Source organism: Molothrus ater, chromosome 13 (genome assembly GCF_012460135.2).
Source record: "Molothrus ater isolate BHLD 08-10-18 breed brown headed cowbird chromosome 13, BPBGC_Mater_1.1, whole genome shotgun sequence".
NCBI classification, from domain to species: Eukaryota; Metazoa; Chordata; class Aves; order Passeriformes; family Icteridae; genus Molothrus; species Molothrus ater.
The window spans coordinates 17,531,519-17,556,923 of NC_050490.2; the positions used below are offsets into that span (position 1 = coordinate 17,531,519).

The 25,405-nt window shown below is 44.2% G+C and overlaps 1 protein-coding gene across 1 annotated transcript in view; it reads left to right on the top strand.

Moving 5' to 3' along the window:
* Positions 1-1,188: 1,188 nt before the first annotated feature.
* The window catches only part of LRRK1 (leucine rich repeat kinase 1), a 69,328-nt gene continuing 45,111 nt past the window's right edge, over positions 1,189-25,405 (top strand). The window contains 5 exon segments of the mRNA XM_036389603.2: positions 1,189-1,584; positions 16,679-16,842; positions 17,757-17,928; positions 20,231-20,410; positions 21,021-21,169. Of these exon segments, the coding sequence (XP_036245496.1) occupies positions 16,690-16,842; positions 17,757-17,928; positions 20,231-20,410; positions 21,021-21,169 (654 nt within the window). The 5' untranslated portion in view covers positions 1,189-1,584; positions 16,679-16,689.

A 25,405-nucleotide genomic window follows, 5' to 3' on the forward strand; every position in this document is an offset into this window, starting at 1 on the left:
AAGAGCTGTGGTTGTCTTTGTGGATGGGAGAGGTTTTGAGGTTGCATTTAGGATTTTTCCAGCTGCACTGCAGGGTTTCAATGGTCTGCCTTTACACCAGCTTGTGGAGAATCTGAAACTGCAGCTGTGACCCCTGCCCACCCCCTTGTCCTCTGCCCAAAGACTGAGCAGCTTTGGTGGTGAAAAATTAGGAACATTATCTTTCTGTAATGCAGAAATTAGTGGTAGCAGTCCTCTCTGTTAATTCATGTTGTGCTCTTAACGAAGCTAATATGAAAATAATTGTATTTATAGGATGATAAATGTATTTCTGCAGTGTGACATTTGGACAACTGTGCTGATAGTGGAGAGGAATTAACATGTTACCATTTCTACAGTGGAATGATTAATTTGTTTTCTTGTTTATTTTTAAACAGAATAAATGATGTTTATTCAGGATGGTGCTCACTAGCAGCCTCTGCTCCTGCATTCACGAGATGGGGATCATCCAGCCTTGACAACACTGCTCAGTCTGAAGTGCTGTGGAAAGTTTGTGTGTGGGGCCTCCACAACTGCCACCCAGAATGTACTGGTGTGTGGGAACGGAGGAATCCGCTGTTTGCAGGGAGAGCACCATGGATCCACAGAATGGTAAATAGCAGGATTTGTTTCTTTCCTCTTCACATCGGGAGCAAAAGGTTCTAAGAGAACTCAGTAGCCACCTGCCACTGGGCTTTGATGTAGTTTAAAAATGTGAAAGTTTTTTGAGCCTTGATCTTTGAAAATCTACAGTCTAGAACAAGGAATTTTACTTCCAGGGAGGGTGATGTTTAACTATGGAGGTGGTAAGAATAGCATTTCCCTGAAGAGGGATGTTCTCCAAAGGCCTGGGGAATTAGTCAATATATGTATCACGTCTCACCAGTTCCTAAATATGTTTTACAAGATCTGTGCTTTTTCAGTGTGTGAATGCAAATATGTTCCCAGTCACTGATGCAATGGGTATTCAGGATATGAAAGCTGCTAAAATCAGAGCATCTCTTCTCAGCCTGAACAGATATTAACCTGCTCCAGTTTTACCCCCCGCTCCGATTCGATGGCTTGCAGTGATTTTATGTTGGGCTAGATTAGAAGGTTTGTGTTTATGTAATAAAGTAATTCCCCTTTTAGAAGGGACATATGCTTCAGGTTGCTTCCTGTGAATTTTTTTTTTTTTTTTCCCTGAGCAGGCAAATTATTTTTGGATGGCTTCTCTCACTGCAACCCTCATCTCCCAGGCACTGCTGCCTTTCTCTGAGTCAAACCCCAGTTATGTTTCTGCAGCAAGAAATAGCCTCCTGTTCTTGTGTAACGGTGTTCCCCCCTTGCAGCAAGTGCTTCATTAGGAGGCAGCATCTGCGCTCCAAGTGTGGGAAGAAGGTGTGTTTGACGCTTTGTAGTGAGTAAGCAGGCTCCAGCAGAAGCTAATGTTTTTGCAGCCTTATTTTGGATTTTATCAGCAACTATGAAGCAAAACCTGATAGTTTATTCAGAGGCCTCCTTGTCTTGTTTGAAGACGTTCCTCACCAGCGTCACAGGGAGCTCTGGGAACTCTTTCCTTTCTCCGTACGTATTCTGCCTGTTCTGTGATTTTCTTGTTTGCTTTTGGTAATTAGCATTGTACCTTTCTGTAACATTTGGTTACTGAATATCCTTAAAATTCTTAAATTCTGTCTTCTGGGTTTCTCTCTGGAAGAAATTATCTCCACTTGAATACTAAGCTATAAACCATGAGAAGAATTTTAATCTGCGCTAACAGTTCGCAACTGTTCAGAATTGCTAAATTTTTGTTCTGCAGCAGTGCTCTGACAAGTTTTGTCTCTGTTTAAAGATACAGTAAATAAATTATTGTAGGAGTGAATAATGAAGTGGAAAGTGGAATAGTTATATTTTCTACGTTTTGAGTTCAGGTTTTTTTCCTGAGAACTTTATTACACATTGCTGTTATGTAATTATATTCAGTTAAACTGGTTAGCTGGAAGCATGCAAATCTCAGTGGTAGACTATTCTATATGGATAAATCTGGGTTGTATTAAAATAGTCTACAGTGCTGGAAAACTGGGAAGGGCATCCTTGTAAAGCTTAAGATCCCAGTACAAGGCAGCAGTCTTGGTGGATTTGCTCTTTATAAGGGTATCGTACATGCTTAAACTCATTGTTTGTGTCCTGCCAAGAATGATTGTCATTAGCTAACTGGTCCACTCCCTAAGTTACTGGTCCTTGTTCTGGCTCGGATCCCGTTACAGGGCTGAAGCAGGAGCACGGTGACTCACTCAGCCTCCACATGCCAGCCCATTGTTTATGCCCGTGAGGAACAATGTGGATGCAGCCTCCTGCTCCCATTCAGCGGGAGCTGCTGGGAAGGGGAGTGAGATTCCGGATCCTTTCTTTCATACCGACATCTCATTAGTGCTCAGTGCTTGGAGTCTTTTTCTTTTTCGGGCAGGAGGGACTGGCTTGTGGCCGTGGGAGGTTTAACCAGAGCTCGGTGGTGCTGGGGGCTCCAGGGTGGGTCAGCTGCATCAGCAGGGCACCTTCCAGCAGGTCCTTGTGCACCTTCATTATCTGAAGCTTTAGGAAGTTTTAGGTTTTTTCCCTGGCAGCTATAAAGCCCTGGCCAGTTGTATGTAGAGAAAATCACACTCACAGCATCCTTGTTAGTTGGAGTAACATGGAGTGCAGGGGCTCACCTTGCTCAGGTGTCTCCTCTGCTGTTCCTCCCGGTTTCCAGTGATTTCCCTGTATCCCAGCAGGATGCCAGCTTTCCTGGGAGTGGCTGAGCTGTGTTTCAGACCTGGGCCCTCTCTGCCCTCTGGGGATGGTGCTGGGATTGACTTGGCGGTGCTGACCGAGCGCTCGGAGGGGATTTGTCACCAGAACACAGGATGAGGCTCCCTTGTGGGTGCTCTCAGCATCTCCTTTGCTTCCTCAAACCCTGCTTCCCCTCTCCTGGATTTGTTCATCTTGTCCTAATTAAAAGAAACTGAGCAGGGGTATGGGGGTGGCTGCAGTCTCTCATGAAGTACAGGGTTTGGGTTTTTTTTTTAAACTTGGTTAAAGAGCTCTGCATAATCCAGAGGAGGTGACATGATGTGAATTTTGTAGGAAGTACAATGGAGCTCAAAGGCATCACTTTATGAATGTGTAGAGCAGCATAAAGATTCATCCCCTTTCTATGGGCTAATTGATTTCTTTGAACATTTCTAAACTTCATAGCTGGGATTTAATTCTTGCATGGTTTTCTAGGAGTTCCTCAGAGATGTAGGAGAACAATCATTGTCTTCTGAAACATAAGAGTACTTCTGTTAAAAAGCTTATCTCCTTCTTACTGGGAATTTTATTCAAAGTCACAGAGCATTCATATGCCACTGGTGTGTGTCTCAGAGGTGGGATTGGATTATCCTTCAGACATGCCAGAGGGTGTTTCTTCTCTCCTGCTAAATCCAGAAATGAGCCCTGAAGAGGGGTGTTATGGTGGAAGGTGTCTAACATTACATAATTAGGGACAACAGTGCCAAGGAGAGCTGCCTGAAACTTCACAGTAGCTTTGCAGGTATTAATTAAATGCACCTTCACAACTTCTTTTGAGGCAAATCAGTTGTAACTTGGACCTAAGTATTACATGAGGGACCAAACAAATAACCAGAACATATGACTGGAGTTGTCATTTGGAGTGCACCAGAGGCCCCTAAAGCTGTGCTTTGCAGGTGCTGTGGTGACCCTGCAGCTCACAGGGCTTTCTGTTTTATCAGAAAGAATCTGCCCACAATGGCAGTGACCTTTGCAACCCCACCCATGGCTCAGCTCAGATCTGACTCACAGGGAAAGCTGCTCCTACTGCTTCCTGAATCCTGGGAAAGGCTCTGGTCTGAGCAAGAGTTGAACTGGAAAAGTCAAGGGGTCCTTTAACAAAGGGGACAGCTCAGGAGCAAGTGCAGTTTTATAGGGAAAGTTTCACAACAGTTTGGGTGGTGACAGTTCAAGGTTGGCCAAGAGCAAATGGAGCAGTTTATCCTCCTGGGACACACTTTGTGCCTCCAGCTTTGCTCCTGGTTGGCATCAGGGCAGGATATATTCAGAGGTGGACTTACTGGTCCTGATGGGTCCCTTCCAGCTCAGCTTGTTCTCTTATTCTATGATTTCCTCACTGTTGCTGCCTTAAATGTGAAGGGCAGGACCTGGCAGCATGAATAACTTCGTTTAAAAATCTTTCCTGCTGAATAGAGGAGGAAGGGAAAATCAGCACCACTGATAGCAGTTTGTTCCTCATGAAATCACCGTGTAAACCTTAAAACCTTCCCATCAGCTGTGTGGGGACAGGACCAGCAGCTGGGCTGAATAACAGGGGAAAAGTGCTCACAGCCTCTGTCCTGCTTTTCCGTGCACACATCACCCTGTAGTAACATTAGCCTGGGTGTTTTGTGACAGTGTGGGGTGAGAAGGACAAGGACAGGATCTGGGAGGTGAAGTGAGCACACAGAGCCCTGGTGAGCTGCAGAGTGTGGCAGTTGTGTGAAGTTCTCCATAATCAGACTAAATCAGCCTGGAAGGTTCACTGGTTTTCTTCCTGCTGGTTAAGCTGTGAGTAAATTCAAGTCCAAACAGCAAACTGAAAGGGTTCCTGTGAGCTAAAAAAGCAGAAAATAGAACAGGTTTTGTATGTGAGTCAGTCTCACTGCAGAGTGCCCTGCAGAAGGAGAAGTAGGAAATGCTCAGCAGGAATAGGAAGTACACCAGTAAGGCGGTAATAGGCTTGTATTTTTAAATATTTAAATAAACTCTTCATACAGAAGTGGTGCAATCTCACAAGGGGCCGAGGGCTCCTGCGGAAGGCTGGTCTGCAGCTGAACATGCCTGTGGTTAAACCTGCCCTCCTGTGCAGAGCTGGCTGTTACAACATCCCTCCAAACCAACCTGTGTGTCAAAAAGGGGCGAGGAATGCTGAGGCATTTACAATTTTCCTGACAAAAACCATCAAAGCCAGCCTGCTCTTGAACTTGAGGGCCGTGTCAAGGAGGGCAGAGCTGCTGGGAGAGCCAGTGGTGCAGTAAAGACCTTGGGAAGTTAATTGAGCAGAGAGTCTGACCTGAGAGCCAGTTTGATTTACAGGCAGCAGTAAAGCATTGATCTTCAACTGAGCTGCATCTGGAATGATCTGCTGCTTTACAGCTTTATTTTTACACCTTCACATTAAAATTATTTGTGGTGTATTACATTGAAATGTAACTTGTGACAACTCTATCAAGAAGCCTGGAAAAACCCGAAGATAAGGTGATAAGGTAGCAAAGAAAATCCTTTGCCCTTAGCACTTGTACACAGGGAGTTCTTTACAATGTTCCTGAGGTGTGATTTATGAGGGAGCTTTCAGGTGAGGGTTGATTCTGGGGTCATGGGACTGCTGTCTTCTGTTTCAGTGGGAAAAAAGCAATTGATAGTGTTCACACCAACTCAGCCTTTACCAGGGCTGTAATTGATGTAGTGTTTTGACAGAGATGTTGCAGGTGATTTTATACTTGCATTAAGAAAATGCTATGAATTATGGGGTTTTATCCTCCCCAGAGCCTATGGGGGCCTTATCCAAAACCCATTAAATTCTTTGCACTGACATAATGGGATCTTCAGGGATCCTTACAGCATTAAGTCTGTGGTTTGTTTGTTTTTCACTGCTCTGATCAATAGTGGGGCTGTCAGGGCTGTGCTTGCAGAAGGCAGTGAGCTGGGAGGAGCTGTTTGCATTGCAGATAGGGGGAAGAGATGGATTTTATACCATTCAACTCCCAATCTGCTCTATAAAATCATAGAATCATGGAATTTTTAAGGCTGGAAAAGACCTTTAAGGTCACTAAATTCAACTGTTCCCCCAGCACTGCCAAGCCCACCATTAAACCATGTCCTCAAGTGCCACATCCACACAGCTTTTAAACCCCCCCAGGGATGGTGACTCAACCATGGAGTCTGTCTCTTAATAGGTTCTGTTTCAGATTTTACATCAAGTCAGGCTGATATTTAATTCCTTCCCTTAATCCAAGTCTGTGTGCTCATTAGTGGGTCAGCAATTGCTTATTTGCATGATTATGTATCACCACAGCAGCAGCTCTTTTATGTAAGCTGCTGATATTTTCACAACAGAAGTGTCTCCATGTTTTTTAATTTGCGCCTTGCCTCACTTTAGGGGACCTATTTTAAAAGCCTTTAAGTTTTAGGAAAGGCTCTCACCCTTCCAAAAGCCCTTCTGCAGTCAGAGGGACTCTGGGAATCAGGAGTTTGTGCTGCTGGCAGCACTTGGGGTCTGCCATGGAGATGCACAGTGGGAAACCTGGGGCAGGTTTTTGGCTCTCTGTTTTGGCTCTCCCTCTCTACTTGGAGAGGTCAGCAGATCCCTGGTGAGCTTCAGGAACTTCTCATCTGCAAAGAAAACCCCATTAGAGTCACCCAGGGGTGAGGGAGAGGGTCAGTGTGCCACAGGAAGAGTGGGAGGAAGGAGGTGGGTGGGAAGGAGCTGGGACCTGGGGCTGGCAGCTGGAGGAGCAGCTTCATTTCCTCTCTGACAGTCAGTGTGTGGATCCCAGGCATAAAGGTTGGCATTTCAGATGCTGCTGGGGAAAAAACTCAGTCCCAGGCTGTCCCCAGCTCCTCTCTGTGCATAGCTGAAAATCATGGAAAAATAACGAACCAAAGCAGTGACTCAAACAAGAAGTCTGGATAAATTTAGCTCAAATATTCTTGGTATGTTTGTGGTCACTGTGGAAATTGCATCACTTCTTGTTTTAATGATCAAAATATTGCTTGGAAAACTGGCATGGCTACCCGAGAAGAGCTCAAAATGAAATCCTTTAAAAGCAAGTATGTCTTTGGAATTGCTTCATCTGCAGTTAATTGGTTTTGGGGGTTGTTTGTTTTATTCCTGTCTTGGTTAAGGAGTTTTTGGACTGGAGGTTATTGCTGCTTAATTGAAAAGCCACAAGGTTTAGAGCTGATACACTCTGCAGTGTGATTATCTACTTCATATAAAAGTTCTGTCTGGGGAGTAGGATTCAAAAAGAGTGCTGGTAATTGCTGAAGACAAGACCTCCTCCAGAATCTGCCTGCACGTCTTTCTGTCTTTCACATCAAAGAGCCTTTGAAAATGCTTTTATTTTTGCATCAAACAGGAACATTTTAATTTTTTTTTACAACACTAATGGACAGGATCCCTTTTCAGATCTCATATATAGCCTGAAAAACAAAAAGCCTGGCTCCTTAAGTGAGCTTGTAATCCTGGTCGTAATTCTCCCATGTTTTGCACCTTGGACCTTTCACACAGTGGCAGGGTGTGAATAAAAGCTGCCAAATCAAAGCCATTTGCATGGATAGGAGCAGGGTCTTGGATGCAATGGATCAGAGTTTGTCAAAGCTTGGTGGGAAGGGGATGAGCTGTGCCCTTCCTCATGTTGCTGTCTCTGCCTTGCAGCAGACATCCAAAAATGCTGTGAGCTGCAGCGGGGTCACAGTGTGGACACAGGAGCCTCCCAGGCAGAGTCCTTGTCCTCCTTTCACTGAAATGGGTTCTGATATTCCCAGGAAGACAAAATACCCCCCTGCAAAAGCAGGCATTTCTGCCTCTTGTAGGTTTTGTCACAAGTACGGGAAGGTTTTATGCATTTTTTGGTAGCCCCATTGAAGCTTTGGTGGCTGTCTGGGCCAACAGCAGAGGCCTTTCCATCAGGTTTCTCTTCTGCTGCAGCTACAGCTGTTCAGGTGATCCTCCCTCTCTGAGACTGTCCTGGAAACCAGGATCTTCCCTGACTGCTTGGGAGAACAGTCAGAAGTGGGAAGTGCTCACATTGAGTTCAGTAGAAGCTGGAGTGAAGCCCCCCTTCCTTCACTGTTTTGTGTGGATTTTTTTCTTTCTTCTCCAGACTAACCCATCCATCCCTTTCCCCTGGAGCTCTTCCCAGCTCTGCACTTCCCTTGGCTCTGCTGTTGCCAAATTGTCCCTTCAAGTCTCCTCATGCCAACCATATCCAATATCTTGATTGCATTTTCTTTTTCTCTGCATGCAACACTTTAAACTGATCCAGAGTGGTTGTCTTAGTGATAAATGAGAAGTGAGGGTAGCAAGGAGTATTTTATTAGTTAAGCAGGCACAGTAAAGAAGCTCATTGAACTGTGTCTAACATGTGCTAAGCTTGGATTTTGCTGCGTGGGATGTTTGCCCCCTCAAATCTCCTGAAAGGCTTCTTCCTTTAGATGTGTCTCCTGAACATACCAGTCTTTTAATAAAAATATTCTTTCATTTTTCAAACTTTAGTCAAAACAGCTGGAAGGAATGTGTGGGTCAGTGTCCTGGTGTCACACTCCTACACCTTCTGTCTTTCTGGAGAGACAGATTTTGGCTGCTTTTGTGCTCTTAGTTTTGACCAGCAGTGGGGTTGCAGTGCTGTAAATGGGTTTTCCACTGAGGAAGGCGTTTTCATGTGTTATTAAAGTGAAACACAAGCTTAGGAACTGCTTTTTCCAACTCAGAGAAGGTGTGGGATCTCTGGATGTGTCTTTGGTGGAACTGGTAGAAGATTTATGCTAAGAAGAGACCTGAGCAGCCTTGGGCCTATTTTCCTCTCACTCACACCCAGCAAATCCCTCCTGAGCCCCCCACACGTGGTCTCTCACAGCTGGGGCTAAAAGCATTTGCTTCTTCTAAAGCAAGTTTTAAATATGTGTCCAAGCAGCAGAAGTGGGCTGACTATGAGGTGGTGCTTCCCCAAGGTGAATAATTAATGTTTTAATTTTTTTAGAAGAAGAATTTTGAGCAAATTATTTCTCTGAAAGAGAGAAAATACTGGTGTGTGGGATTTTTTCGATGAAAGCTTTGAATGTTAGGGAAAAGGTTCAGAAGAAAGTTAGCCATGAAATTTTATTTTGTGAAGTTTCAGATGAAGTCCAATCTTGGTTTGGTTTCATGGCTGTAATATTTGATGCAGTTGGACAGGAATGGTCTCACTGGAGACACCTTTCACCATTTAACAATCCTCCATTTCCAGCCATGCCTGGAAACGAACACAAAGAAAATCCAAAAGTGTTGTCATGCTCCTGCATGCTTAATGTATATCTTCCAATTTAAAATTTGGAAAGCAAGAGTGGCATAGCTGGCCTTGCCTGCAGAAGCACATTTCTGAATGATTCAAGCTGTAGGATGGGAACCAAATCACTGAGGCCAAAAGACAAAAATAGAAACTTTCACTCCAGAGCTGAGTCATTTGTATTTTCAATACAGCAACTCTCTGGCCATTTGGAGCTCTCAATAGCTTCTCTTTGGGGTGGCAGTAACAGCATCACTGTTCTCTTTGGGCTTTGCTGATCCTTTGCACCCCAAAGAGGGCACAGCTGGAGGCTTGGGGGTATTCCCACCCTCTGTGAGAGCAGTTTTTGTTCTGTGCTTGCTGGGGGACATCCCTGCCCCATTCCTTCCCTGCCCAGAGGGAATCCTGCTCCTCTTGCAGCAGCTACAGCCCAGAGCAGTGGAAGTGGAACTGCTCTTCACAACCAACCAGTGGGGAACATCCTGTCCTCTTGCTGAGGAGAGGCAAGTCCCAACCCCTTGTTCCTTTTCCATGGATAGCTGCAGGTATCATTAGTGACCCTGGATCTATTTTCCACTTTCCAGCCTGGTTTGCACAGTGCCATGAGGGCACATGTTCTGACACTCCTATTCCAGTGTAACTCTTTGTGCTCTCTCTGACCCCATCGCCTTGTAATGCCTCTGTGCAGCCTCTTTTGTACTTCAACAAAGAATAACCAGCTCAGCTCCATTTTAACTTCTTGGACAACACAAACAATTCCCAGAGTCCTGGGATTTTGGGAGGTGCACACACAAATGCAGGAGCCTGCCCAGATCTGGCAGTGCTGGCGCTGCCCAGATACTGCTGTTACCAGGATTTGAGGCTTTTCTGTTCCCCCTTCCCTCATTACCCTGGATGATGAAGAAATGATTGTGTAAGTGTGGAGCTAAAGCCTTTGGAGGCGTCTGTTTCTCATAACTCTGTCCTGGAGCCCAGAGAAAAGGCAGCAATCCAGAGCATTTTTCCACCCGGGACTTAATATTTTCCTTTCAAAGTTGCACTAGCAAATGCTTTTTTTCCTTGCAGGTTAAAAGTGTTATAAATAGAAAATTTCCAATGATTCTGGTGATAATTGTTCACTTTACACAACTGTACCTAAAATTGTCAGCGTGCCCTGGGTGCTTGCTGGAAAATGTTCAGTGCAGATCAGCATGATGTGTGTGTGGTGCTGGCATGTAAACAACTTCAAAATACTTCCACAATCTGGAGTAATAGTGAAAAAGATCCTTCAGCACTGGATTTTTGCCTTTGAAGCATTCCTCTGTGTTTCATATCTGGTTTCTTTTGGGGTTTTAAGTCTCCTTTTGGGGCAGTGAGCATTGATTGTGAGCTCTGTTGTAGATGTGGGTGGCTTTTGTGCTCAGCACATCATCTTTTCCAATGCCTTTGGCAGGCAGAGCTCAGTGCAGAGTTTAGTGCAGAGCCACTCCTTTAATTAGCTGAAATAATGGATGTTTGGGGGAAATGGAACCACAGGAAATAGGCAGAAAAAAGTGTGTGGAGGGCTCCCACTGTCCTGAGAAGCTGGCACATACCACTTGTTGTGGGAAATATTAATTAGGGTCAGAGGGGGCATGACCCAGTTCTGGCACAGGCTCTCCAGTGGGGATTTGGAACTTCCCAGATAAACCACCTTGTTCTCAGTGTCTTCTCACGAGGGCATTTATTGGTAGTTCTGGCCATTTTTGAATCCTGACAGGAACATTTTAAAGCAGAATTGGTTGAACCACATATATTTCACCTAAATCTGAGAAAAGGCAAAGCAGATCACTGGCTTCTTGCTGCAGGATGGTTTTGAGACTGCTTCTGGCAATATGGGCAGGTGGGGGACCACCTTGGTCTGTGGCTTTATCTTCTAAGAAATGAATGAACAAAATCTTTTAACTATTTTTTTAAAAAATGAAACCTTGAAGTGTCAGCTAGATAGAGAAGGAACCCAAAAGATACCTTTGCTTCATAAAGCATTTTTACCCACTAGGGTTGACTGAAAAATTTACTTCTTTATTTTTTATTGAAGAGCCCAGGGTTTTCTTCCTTGTTTGGGATGGGATTTTTCAGTATCTCAAAAATTTCCAGAGTACTGAAAAATTTTTCTTACCCATCTAATAAGAAAGTGCAATGTAGGGCAGATCCATCATCCTTTGAAATCACTGGAGGCTTCCTGTTGGCTGCTGCTTAGTTTGCTAGCCTGAAGTTTTCCAAAGCAGCACAGGAGGCATGAATCTGTTGCAGAGACTCAGAAATAACATGGCTTTCCATTAATTTTGCAAACCAGCTGGGCAGAGCTTTTGTGGGGTAGTATTGAAAAGCATTCAGTGACACCGGTGAGTTTCGGAATGTTTGGAGGTGCTGGCTTTAAATATTCCACACATCTTCACCCTCATCCCTGTCCCGTTCTTTAGCTGTGCAGTGGCAGCACTCAGAAGTCAAAATGGCAAAAGATTAAGCTGGTGAGGGTTAGCTGCAGCCATCTGGTGCCGTTGAGGAATTAATGTGTGAGCTCAGCCTCCCTGCCCACCCCCATCCCCACATCCTCTGCACCAGAGGCTTGGATTTCGCCGTAATGGGACAGGGAGATGAAAATATCTGTCAGGGCTAAACTGTGGTAGTTAATTCAGACAAAGGAGCAGCCAGCCAGCCATTCCATCCAGTGGCCACTGCAGGAGCTGCTGGTGCTGGAGCAGAGGTGGGTGGTTATCAGTCCCAGGAATTAACAGCTGAGTTGGGCATCGCTGGGGGGATGCTGTGTTAAAGCATCAGCTTGATTTGCTCCCGGCTCTGGAAATACCTGCACACATTATGACAAGGTCAGTAGCAGTTTTCAAGTTGTGTTATTGTTGTAATTCTGTTTTTGCAGGAGGTTAGCTTCCTGATTTATCCTGGGTTAAAGCATCTCATTTATATTTTCCTCTGCTAAATAAAAATATCCTACCTAGTTGCCAAAGATCTGCTGGTTTTGGAAGGGCCTAATGTGGCATTTACAAACTCTTGTGAGTTTATGTGTCAGAGATGCAGTGATTTGTGCTATTAAGAAATAATCATCTGTGCATTGTGCTGCTTTGTTATGCAGCTCTTTGCTGATTCACAGCACTGACCTGCAAACCCTCCCCTTTTACTAATGGCATGCTGTCAGTTTAGGAATTTTAGAGGGGTTTTTTTCACCTGCTGTTATAATAAGGCCTGTGACAGGGTCTAACGACACATGACCCTAAAATTCTCGTGGTACTCTTTATTACTAAAAAGGCTTATTTTTATTTGGTTTCTCTGAGCTGGGCCAGCAGTCTGTTGCACTTTAAAAGTGATACCTTGTGCCCTTTTAATGGCAATAAAATAACATCGCTTCTTTATTGATAACCTCTGGTTTCATTGGGATATTTTGTAAAAGAAAATTAGTCTTGCCCTTAGCTTTTATAAAGGGCTGTAACGGCAAAGCCACACTTAAAAGGTATTTCCAAAGCATAAATCGTTGAAATCGAGAGAGAAATAATTCCAAATTTAGTTGTTTTTGTACAAGCTGTTAAGTGGTGTGAGGAGTAGATGATGGATGCATTTGTGGTGTCAGCAGATGCCTCCCCTTTCCCCCTCACAAACAGCCCTGGGTTTGCTTACAGCTTTTTTAGTAGAAAGCAAGAAAAGAAAAGAAGCTGTGGATTTATGGAGAGGTTAAACAAATATGATGCAGAGATGCAGAGACTGCATATTAAAGAGTAAACTCCATGGCTTTATTTTCATAAATGTTCAAAGATGTTAGAGGAAAAAAAAAAAAACCAAACCCACAGGTTCCTCAGTTCAAATAGGCTTCATTTATTGCTTTTTGGTGCTGCTTTGGGGCAGTGCACTCAGAGGAACCTGTGCCAGCACAGGAACTGCCCAGATCTGTGTGCAGTAAAGCAGAAACTAAAAAAGATGGCACTGGGTGTGTAAAGTTTCTGGAGTTTCTTGGATAGTACAGGAATATCCAAGAAGTCCTGCTGGGATGTCATCCCTTGCACACAGAATGTGCAATGTGCAGGAACCAGACCCTGTCGTGCAGCGTGCCCGAGCTGGTTCCTAAATCCATAAAATCCAAGAATGAGCAGCCCTTTGCTACATCTGGGCTCAAATGCTCAGCGTGTTGCACAATCGAGTCCAAAAGCAGAGGTTCAGTGTTATTGAGCTCCAGTATTGCTCTCCTGTCACACTGCTCAGGGCCGGGTGTGACTGAGGTGACTCTCACAGGAGAGCCATGAGGAGCTCAGGCAAGGAGAAGGAGACATGTGAGGTTAAAAGCAGAGCAGAATTTCTTTGGATTTCCGCCCAGATTTCTGCTAAAAATGGCTGGTGCATGTATTGGCAAAACGTTATTCCCAGCCCACACGAATGTCACTGCTGATGATAGGTCAGTCATGCATCTTGTGGAAATAAACCAGTCTCTAGTCAGTAAAATGTAGTTTTCCTCATTTATTTTCCCCCCACTGGTGAGTATAAATGAAGCTTATAGAACATGCTGCTTCTTAATTTGCCCTAGTATTTCAGAAGCCAATATATCATTTACTAAGTCACCAGGAAGTCTTCTGTGAACTGGATAATTTTGTTGCTGAGATGTTAACTTTGCTCTGCTTTAACTTTGGATGGTGTTTGTGCTTTTTGGAAATTTGGGAATGGATAGCTAACCTTTTCTCCTTTAACCTCTGAAAGCTCTACTAAAATCTGACAGCACCATGTGAGTACAGCTGTGGCAAACTTTTTTACCTGTATCTCACCAGTTTTGCACTTTTCAGGCTTTCAATTGATAGTCACAAGGACTGTTTTTTGCTGGAGACCTTGTCCCTCAGGCCTAAGGCAGGAGTTCAATTTACCCTGCAGAATGGAATCATAGAAGGAAGTTTTGGTGTAAGAAATTTGAGATGGGTAGCATTATCTTGCTGCCAGGAATATTTAATATAAAAATATTGGTTTCCAACAGTAGAATTGCCCAAATTTCTTACACTCAGTGAAACCCTTATTGAATTCTACTTGATGAATTGAGATATTCAAAACTGAGCAGTTTTTATTTGGTCAATAAAAGTTTCCCTGAAACAAGACCGAAATTGAGTTTAAGGACTAAAATGAATATACTGAAGATTGTTCTGGGAATAAGCTCCATGGAGCCAGGTGTGACCTTCCAGTTCCTGGAGATCCCAGAATTCTACACCTAACTCATGGCCAGCCCGTGTTCCTCCAGTGCTGGTGGCACCAGGGGTTGTGACTGAGCCATTGCACCACAAAGGATTTCAGAAATTGTAGGGGGGCCAGAAATGTAAGGGGAAGCCCAACACATTGGCTGAGTTGTTTTGTGAAGTAGTCATTTGGCAAAACACAGAAGTGGTCTTGAGTTAGGGTCAAGCAGGCAGAGTTCCTCCTTCCCACAGCCCTGTGACCCTTCTTGTGCTGGTTGGAGTGGGGCAGCTCCAGCAGGAGAGGTGGAAAATGCTCCTTTTGAACTTCTTTTATTCCCAGTTCTGTGTGTGGGAGGGTGGCTGGAGACCTCTCTGCTTGAAGGGAATGTGACACCAGGATGTGATGAATCTCTGATTGTGAGATTCTTGTACCTCCACCCTCCCAGGCCACGATTTAAAATCAAAGAGAGAGGGTCCTGCTCAGTTCTTTGGCAGAAAGGGTGTGCTTTTACATCTGGAGTGGCTGCAGATGTGGGCCTTGAGTGACAATCCCCAAAATCAGGATTGAGGCTGGAATTGAGTAAAATTTGTCCCTCCTTTCTGCAATTTGTAGGAAGCAGATTGAAGTTGCCCTGCTCTGTCAGCCCTGGTCTGCAGGGCTCCTTGAGCAGGAAGCTGAGGAGCTTTCCAGCTGTTTTGTATCTCTGATGTGAGGCATTTTTTCCTCCAAGGGGAATTCCAGAGCTTCTCTCTAGGTTCAGGATTTCATCACAGGGTGCCAAGAGGGGAGGCTGCTTGTTCCAGTAACTGCAGTGTTTGCTTGGATCTGTACTTCTTGAATTTTCTTAGTCCAGTTCTGAGTTGTTTTGACTGGAGAGCTATTTTGCTCTGAAGTTCTCCTTTCTATCATCCTTTAAACATACTTGCCTAAGAATATTTTTTTTCCTATCTTTGGTGTCCGTGAAAATGAAAATTAAATTATATGTTATATTTTTAGTGATCCCTTGTAGGTGTGTAGTCTGCTTTAGAAGAGTGAACCAAGTGCAGGAAGAATTTCTTTTCTCATGTACTCCCTAAAATTACAGAATTATGGAAGCACTACACCCATTAATGTGAACTCTGAGATGCTGTTTATTGTGCTGTAATTTAATCCCACTTTCATGGGCCTTGATTTCTGCTCCTTGTCCTTCACAGGTTCTGCATCATCTGGGAAAGGTTATTGGTGAGGGCACACTTTTAATGGCACCAAGCTCTGGAGCCATCTCCGATGTCTGAGTGATTTGAGCTTTGTTTAAATAATTGATGAGAAGTGTTAGTCAGAACCTACTGGTGATTCAGGCTGCATTATTCAAAGATATTTACTGACAGTTATAGATTGCTCCAAATTTACTTCTCTTTCCAGGCTGCATTAAACTAGGTCCTGCGTGACATATATGTCTATTTAAAAAAGAAATAAATCCTTGTTAATACATGTGAAGAACTGTGGGCTTAAGTGCTGTATTTAACCAGCTGTAAATAAGCAAAAGTAATTAATGAAGTTTTAGCAGGAAAAAGCATTTTGTTTTCAAGCGGAAAATGCTTTTTTCCTCTGTCTTGGTTGTTGTTCAGGAGTAGACCTGAAAACATCTTGTATTTCAGTGACTTTAATGCAGCTTTCCCTGTACTGGTAGCTGGGGAATGGTTGGGTGTGAGACTTCCTGCCTGCCTCATTAGCCACCCACCAAAGCATCTTCTCTAATGGCTGCAGCTTTTAATCTCTGACACTTAAAAGCTCTTCTGGCTCCCAGCACCATTTAGGAAAAGAAAGTCTGGTCTAGGAGATTCTCCAGAATTGATTAAGGTGACACTGGGCATCTTGCAAAATCTTCTTTTACCTTTTTTTTTTTTTCTTTTTCCAGAGTAAATATTTCCAATTTCTTGTATTTCACACTTGTAGAGGTGCCTAAAATTCTGTTTGAAAATGCTGGAGGACAGTGGGATTTTATCAGCCTGTTGTCAGGAGTGAAGTGTGACTGAAGCAATGCCAGTAATACCAATTTGCCTTTTAGATTCCTGCCTTTGTCACAATTCCTGCAGGTGCCAGTCCCATGCAATTCCTTCTCTTCCCTGGTTCCTCAGCAGGAGGAGGAGTGTGCCAGGCAGATGAAAGGTTCATGTGTGTGAGCTTCCACATCTTCCTTTGGAAACCACCTCTGGAAACCATTGGGGAACTCTGTCCCTCTCAGTTTCATGTCCCTTTGGGAGGAACTTTAACATTTTATCACTTTCTTTTATCAGGCTCTTTTTCTTTTTAATTGCGTGCAGTAAATAATTCCACTGAAAATCACCAACTTCTTTTATTCCCAGGATTCACTGACATTGCAGCTGTGCATGGGTAATGAGCAGGTACTTCTCCCTGACTTCTCTTTGCTGTTTTCCCTACAGGAACTGTGGACATGGGTGGCAAACAGTCCACAAGTGGCGACGTCTCCGTCACCCAGACCCCTGTGACAGAAAGCATCCAGGATGCCTACAAAGCTGGGGACACCAGCAAGGCCCAAGAGTTGATTAGGTTGTCCTGTGAAGAGACTGCACTACAAGTGGAAAAGGTTGGGTTGGGTTACTGCTCTCTCTCAGATTTTATTGGCAAAGATGCCAAAATTTCAAGATGCTGCCGTCTTCTGTTGTTTTTTCATGGAGAGAATCCGTTTGGATGTGTGGGTCCCAGGCATGGCTGGTTGTGTGGGGCTCTGCAGGAACATGCTCAGTGACACAAGTTTGCCCTTGAAAACACAGATCAGGAAGATGAGGCAGGCCACAGGGAGCAGTGTCTGTAGGAACACAGGCTGTGTGAGGAGGGGTGCTGCTGCTGTGGTCACCAAAACAGGGAAATGCATTTTTCCCTATAAAAAGGAAGCAGTTTATAGACTTAGCAGAAAATATATTCCCCCATCAGTGCAAAGATGGTTAATGGCCCCCTGGGAAGATTTTGCTGCCTGTGTGTGGAATTTTATCACAAACTCTGTGCCAGCTTCTGCACTGCTCTGCCTTCAGAGCCCTCCTTTTGAGCCTGCCCTTTGCACAGAGCTCATGTGTTTTGGGAGGCTCCCTGCATGTCAAGTCCAGTCACAGTGGCCATCTCCAAAAACAGGTAATACTGCATTTTGCAGCTGAGCTGTGCAAATGCTTTTTCTGTTGGTCCATGAAAAATGGGTTTATATTCACTGTTCTGTGCCTCAGGCACTAATGTGAAAAAACATACAAAAAAACTAAAATACAAACCCCAACAAATTATGTGAAAAACCATACAAAAAACTAAAATACAAACCCCAACAAATTAACATAATAAATTTATCAACAATGATTACAATGGCCACTAGTGTTTATGGCATTTCCAATTAACCACAGTGACAGTGGACATGCCTTGGCATGGGCACAAAGAAGCCCATACAGCTCTAGAAATGCTCTTTCTCTGCCTGCTGCCTTTAACAGAGAGCTTCTTCTGCTGTGTTTCCTTCACCAGTGTCAGCTTTTAGGCATTGCAGCAGCATATGGGGACCTGCAGGCAGTGAGGTACCTGCTGAAGGAGGCGTTGGTGGTGTTACCAACAGAGCCCAACGATGACAATGCAGCGGTGGTGGCGGCGTATTTTGGGCACAAGGACATCGTGAAAGAGCTGCTGGATTCCCTGCGTGGTAAGGCCTGGCCTGACCCTGCCTCCCCTCGAGTTTTTCAGGAGCTGTGTGCTACAGCTCCAGGCAGGCATTTGGGTTTTTTGGCATTCCTTGGAAAGGGAGGGGTTTAGTCATGGGAAAGTGCGTGCAGGATCAGATCTCTGCTGTGCTTGAAGGAAACTTCCCCCCTGGGGTAGAGAAACACATACATAAAAATATTCCATGTTTGCAGACTGGAAGTGGAGGAAGATGCCATTGAGACAGTTCATTCCTGTCAGGCCTCACAGCTGGGTAACATCCCAGACCCTACAGGGAGATTAGGGGATTCTCAGGATGCAGCATCATCCCACTGCTGATCCAACAGTCTCAGTGGTGCTGGCAGAGTGGCCTGACTGGTCAGGGACACTTTGGGTGCACAGCTGACACCCACTCTGTTCTCTGCTTGACATTTTGGTTTGACTTTCAGGGGAATTCCTTCTTTAGAATAATAATTACATTTTACTTAAATTTTATTATAGTAATTATTTTGGAGCAGAGACATTTTTTTGACTCAGACACTGCTGCTCCTAAGGCAGCAGTGGGGGCAGGGGGCAGAACTCTGACTCAGGACCAGGAGCTGTGTTTGGGTCCCTGTTGCTCTCTCAGTGTTCTGCGAGCTTGCCAGCTGCTTCTCCCTGGGACCTTCCATGCATTTGGGGTCCAGAGGTCCTGCAGAACATCTGGGGCAAATCCTTGACCTCAGACACTGCAATAACACAAAAGCTAAGCTGGCTTCTGCAATATTTAACCTGAATATGGCTCTAACTCCTCACTGGGACTAAATAGTTGCCAATGGCCTCACTGAGAACAGGAATAACCTGTTGGGAAACCTGCTTATTTGGTGTCCTGTTGGAGCACTGGTAAGCAAAATAAATGTTCCAGTTTGGGGGATGCAATTAAATGTAATATTTCCTTCAGCCAGAAAGGAAGCTGAGTAACCTAGTAGAAAAATTAAATTATATTAATATCATGCACTGAGTAATGAAAAGTGACTTAAGTAGTTTCTGGAAACTTAGCTCAGTTTAGAAGTGACCAAATTCCCTCCAACTCTTGCTGCAGGGGGGTCAGGGGAGGAGCTCTGTACAAACGGCATCTTTCAGAAATTTTTGTGCAGGACCTTCCAGCTGTCTTTTTTGGGAAGTTACAGAGAAACCAATCACAGGGCTTAGGTATAAATTGCCTAAATTTGCAATTTGGCTGTTGCACTGCAGTGATTCTCCCTGGAAGAGTGAGAACTACTTGTGGCTTACAGCTTAAGTGGAGCCCATTTTTTGTAGCAGGAGGGTGAGGGATTTAGTGGAGTTGTTAAGAATGCAAAGAGAGATGTAATTTCCACATGGATAAGCTGCAAAAAGCCTTGACATGTAAAACTTGGGCTTGTGGATGTTCCTGTAAGTGTTTCAGAGAGGATGTGAATTTGTAAAGGATATGGAGGTATTACAGGGAATCAGGGGAGATTTGGGGACTGCTTATTGTTAGCAGAAATAATTCTGTTCTGGGCATTTAGTTGCATGTCCAGAATTAGGCACAGCTAGAGAAAAGTGGTGTTCTACAGGAAAATGTTATTTCTGGAAAAAAAAAAAAAGGCAGTTTGAGAATGACTAAAACATCAGCAAATTCATGCAAAAATCAGAAAATAGTCTTTTGGTTTTTAGCCTTAAATGACATTTGTCTGACTTTACTATGAATTAATAGTAAAGAGTTGACCTGAAATGAAATATTTGAAGGGGAAATGAAAGGTTTTGTGGGAGACTTCACGTTGCAGCAAAACAAGCTAAAACAATTCCTTTTTTGTTGACTGAAGCATTTTGGTTTTGTTTTATTCATCCAATAACATGAAAACTTACCTGGTTTTCCCCATTCTTTGTATCCCCTCTCATGATCTTGGAAGAAGTGGCCAATCTTGGGTGTTTGGATCTAATGTCTGTTTGGATCTGGATGCAAAGACAGTCCTGATCATCCCTGTTTGGGGTCAGATGTTTATTTATCTGCTGGTGTATTAGCAGAATGTTGCTGCCTTATGAATGCTTATGTCAAGGACAGACAAAAAATTTCACCCATTAGCTGGGTGGGTAAAGAAGAACAGTTAAGCAAAGCTGAAAACTCTGTGCCTGACCAGCTTAGGACTCTTCTCTGACACACTTTTGCAGTGCAAGCTGTTCCTTTTGTCCTCAGGAGCTTCACCCTGTCCCAAACCCTTTTGCACAGCCATTATCCGTGGGCATTCCTCACACATCACAGCCCGGTGGCACCAACTAAGTCACATTTTGTGTGTTTTTGGTAGGTCCCAATACTTACCAGCAGCTCCTGAACTGGATGCTGGCCATAGCCTGCCAGCAGGGCCATTTGGACATTGTCAAGCTCCTGATCCGTGCCTACAGTGCTGACCCAGAGAGCTGTGCAGTCAGGAGGAACGAGTTCCCCGTCCTCATCCGCCTGCCCCTCTACGCTGCTATAAAGGCAGGTGTGTGTTTGCATGCTTCACATTCTGCCCCCTTCCTGCCAGCTCTTCAAAGAATGGGCTGAGCTGTTCACACACAGGATGGTATCCATGCCTTGTCTGCAGTTGCATTTCCAGCAGGATGAATTAAAGTAAAATTGGCTCTGAATCTGTCAACTCAGCCAAATTGGAGTCAGGGCCTTGGGAAGTTAGATTGCTGTAAATACTGAGAGGCTGAACTTTCCTCTATAAGCTCCTAGGGAAAAGACCCTTAAAAACCAGAATCCTTGCAAGTAAAAGCATTATTGTTATGGACACTCTGGCACACATGCTTGATTTAGGCTGAATAATTTGCACTTCAAAGCACAGCTGTGTGCATAGTTTAATAAGATGGGAAAAGAAGAGAAAAAAGAAAGAGCTTGGGCCAGCACTTTTACACAGTGTCTTTGCTGTCTCAGTTTGACCAAACTGAGTCCTGCCACTGGAGGAAACAGCCTTTACAGAGTTCAGTTTCCTTTTTGCACACCCCCACATTTTTTTTTCAGAAGTGGTTATTTCCCAGGATTTCTGTTCAGCTCCCTGCTGGTTCATTTACCTGAGGTGAAGGGAGCAAACAATCTGCTTTTCTCCCAAGGGAACGAAGATGTAGCTGTGTTTTTGTTGAGGAATGGAGCTTTCTTTTGTTCCTACATCCTGATGGACAGCCCTGAATCCAGCAAACACCTTCTGAGGAAGTATTTCATTGAGACAACCCCACTACCAGGTAGTGCTCCAGCAAAAACAGTAAGTAACCATTTATCTGCCTGAGGAGATGATGTTTTGAAGGGGCATCATGTTAATGGTTGATAATTGTCTTTGCATGCCATGCAGCTGCTGATTCTTCTCCTCGACTAAGAGCCTTGTGGTTTGCTGCCCTTTCAGAAAGTTGTGCAAGTGGCTTTGCTGCTGAATTACAGGGTGTGAAACATCAAGGCTTTGAATGGCATCACTGTGCAAGGCACAGCCACAGCTTCTGTGGGGCAGTTTAAACACCATTATGTGAGCCAGCGTGTGCTGGGGGCAGGAAACACCAACTTTGGGCTCAAAGCCTTCCAGAGAAGAAACTGAGATGCTTCTAGTACAGATTCCCTCTGTGCCCCCAGGGTCATCACAACCTTTATGTTCCTGTTGTGCCTCCTGCTTGCAGGGTGATGGCACCAGCTCTGTGGTGTCCCTGAGGGTTAGCATGGCACAGAGCTGAGCATGGGAACCCTTCTGTGTCAGACAGTGCAGGTAAAAATGGGCTTGGGTGGCTTTTTGTTAACAAGGAGCATGAGCAAAGCAATAATATCTTCCCTACTTCAGATTCTCAGCAGTAAAAAAGTGTCTCACACTGGTATTGTTACTACTTTATAGGGGAGCACACAGTATTTTGTATTATTTATACTGTTCTCCAGCAATTTATTACCAGGCATTTTGAATTTTTTCCCCTCAACATGTAGTTTAACCCACACTGAATAGGAGCATCAGATCCCTGAGCTTTCAGTGCTTACAGTTTTCATCAGATCACAAAAATTTGGCAGTGAAAAGACGTCCCTCACCAATCCAGTTGAGTATCTGTCTGCTCAGCTTGTAGCATTGCAGGCTGTTTTGGTGTTAAGTAAAAATAAGGAGAGAGCTTTTAGTAGCTTTACAAACTTCTCCATTCTCTGTTTTTCTGCCAGAATCCTCTCACTGTTCCTGTTAATAGCCTGGGTGTTAGACCACATAAGTGAGCTTGACTCCTTTAGGTTCAATCAGTAGATTTAGAGCCCTTTTGTGCTACTCTTAATTTTGTTGACAGATAATCAAAAGGAGTCTGAATTCTAGATGTGGAGAAGAGTTGATAAAATGTCTTTAAGAAGAAAAAAAATAAATCCAACTGGATAATTCAGCTTGAATAAGCTTGGAATAAATGTTTGAATCACAGGGAAGAGGTCTGTTTTCTATGAGAATTTGCTGGCAATATTTAACTTAGCTGCTGTAAAAATGACTCAGCTTTGCTGTTGTCACACCCTGAGCAAAGAAGAGAGCAGTCTTCAGATATCAGCTAATTGCCAGAAGGGCCTGGTTGAAAAAGAAAGAAAAAGGGAAAAAAAAAAAACCAACAGAGAAAAAAACACAGAATCTTGACCTTGATTGTCTTAGTAGCTGTTTATTTTTAATATGTTTGCTTATTTAATGCTTTCTCTTTGAATTCATTTTGGCAGACTGGGACAGATTGGGGAGGATCTGTCCTAGTTTGTCTGCAGAGCTCAGATCTTTGGGAAGTGACACTCACACACCCTGATAACTTTGGTAACTTTTTAAAACAGAACTTTGTGGCAGCTGCAGACAAACTGCCTCGGTGCTTTCTTCTTGTCTCAGAGGGCTCATCCTGAGATGGATTTTGCACTGGGAGGAAGCAAAACTGGGCTGTGTGGAGACTGTGTGTGGCAGCCAGCTGGATGTTACAGAGTTCTCCCCTTGGACAGGAGGGGCAAACCAAGCACTGATCATTTCAGAGAGAGCCCAGAACTTCAGAAGGGTTTGTCCCTCTGTGCTATCTCTGAGTGGAACCACTCGAGCACAGCTGAGCTCCAATGGATTTCACAGCAGTGACTGCAGAGCTATGCACAAAATGTGCCTGAGAGCTGCTTTTGGCTGCCACACCTTCAGACAGCCCTTGCACCCAGCACAGCTGCCCTTTCTCAGGCAACACGAGTTACATCTCATTTTTCTAATATCTGTTTCTCCTTTCTGTGTTCTTTCCTGGCATAAATTTATACCCACAGCAAACCACAGCTTTGCTAAAGAGGGGAAGTGGTCCATTTTTACAGGAACAGGTAACAAGTGCCAAAGAGAGCCTTTGCAATGAAGTGGCCAGGCACAGATTCCAGACTTCAATAGATGAAGCCAGCAGGGAGATAAATGTAACTTTCCAATGTGTGCTGTGTGAGATATATTTAATTTTTCCATTACAGGCCAGAGAAGAGCTTTGTCTGCTGTATTTTCCCTAGGAAATATTTTACCAATACTTTTATATTCAAGCATACAAATGTATGTGTGTGTGTGGGATCCTCCTCTCATTTCTTTATCCTGGTAATCTCACTTACATCACCAGAGCCCTGCAGCAGTCCCACACAAGATTCAGAGCAGAGCTGTTGATGGAGGGAGCAGATCCCTGTCCTCAGATTATCCCATCTACAGCAGGAGTGAGGTTCTGGAGCACGTCACGTCATTTAGGAGAAAAGCACAACAGCCTCTCTTAATCTCCTTACCAGACAGCCTCAGATTTCAGTAAATATTTTTCATATTTATAGTTGATCCTTTGCCCAAGAGCACTGGGGTTTTTTGCTCCTGCACAATTTCCAGTCCTTTGCTTCAGTGCATCCCCTGACATTGCTGCAGTAGATTTCAATTTAGTCTTCAGGGCTTGTATTCGGAAATTCTTCCTTTGGCAGGAGAGGGGAGTCTGCAGAGGTTTTCCTTGGCCTTCTGAGGAGCAGTGAGCTGCCTGCAGTCAGCCCTGAGCTAACATCCTCTGAACTCTGTCCCTGGTTTAGCACAGAGTTCGCCACCAGCCCCAAACTGAGAAGGGTTGGGCTGAGCCCTGAGCTCTGCCAGTTTGGCATCACAGACCTCTGGCATCAGAGAACCAGCTTTTCTGGGAAAACAGTGCAGATGAAGAAGTATGAGTTGGGAGTAAATCCCCTCTTTGTGGCACTGCTGTCGGGATTTCTTTCACTTAATTAACATTTTCACTGCAGAGTCCTGAGCCAACCAAACCCCTAAGGTAACTCCACTGATACCAGGTTAGTGGTACCTGCTGAATTTGGTCCCCTGTCTCTAAATCAGATAGAGGGTTTGGCTGGTCCTCCAGTTTGCAGAGACACTGTCAGTCCTTGTCTCTGCATGGGAAGGAGGGCACTGATTGCTGGGATTCAAAAACTGCCTTGGATACAGGACACCAACCCACAGCACTGATAGCAGGTGCTGGATTTCACAATCTTGTCTGTGGTTTGAGAAGTCATTATCTGCATTCTACAGGTATCTCCTTATCACATTAACTACCCCGAGGCCATGCCTCTGCATTTTTGAGGGGAATGATACACAGCAACCTAAATGCAAAGTAGAGATGGTTTATCAGTCTGCAGCACAGACACAAGGTCCTGCTTGCAGCCCCTAAAAGAAGGCTGTAAGGTTTATTATTACTGCACTGTTTGGGGTACTCAAGACAAGTACATTTTTCCTAAGCCAAGGGATTTGTGGTACATGTTACAGGTGAGAGAAAAGTTCAGAAAACTGCATACTGAATTTAAAACCAGAGTTTCTAAGCAGGAAGCTGTTAAATATGCAGAATGGGAAATCTGGCAGTAAAGCAGGGTGTGTTTGGTGTGAGAGTGGAAGCTTTGCAGGGCAGCTCCCACTGGGTGCTGTGCACTTTGCAGTAGCAGTGGAGACTCTGCTTAATTTGATTTCTTGTTGCTGCTGGCTTGCTGTGTTTTATAGGGGTGCCTTGTGGCATGGCAGTGGATGTAGCTTTGAACAAACAGCTGGAGCTCCCTGCCTTGGTTTCCCCAGTGGCACAATGGGCATAATATTTCCATTCATATTTGCAGGGCTGTCCTGAGGCATCACGAGTGAAGGTTTGAAAAGCACAGTGTCTACACTAAGTACAACTACTGTCAGTATCTAAAATGTGTATCTGTTTGTACTTATCCTTTGTTCCATTCTCCAAAACATTTGAACTGTCAGATCTACATGATCAGTCCTGAGTCTCAGATAAGCGTTTGAGACAGGCCTTTGTTTCCGTTTTCTTTCTCTCCTTTTCCCAAACACATTCCTTTTAATTCTTAATTTGGGGTTAAAGGTCCAAAGAGCTAAATACTGAGCATCGGAAAGCAAATAAAATTTGCTGTCGGGTTCTTGCTGCCTCCTGGTGGAGAATTAAAAATCATTCTATTGAGGCTGTTTTTGGGATGAGTTATGTCAGAAACAACAAGTTTATGAAAATATTTT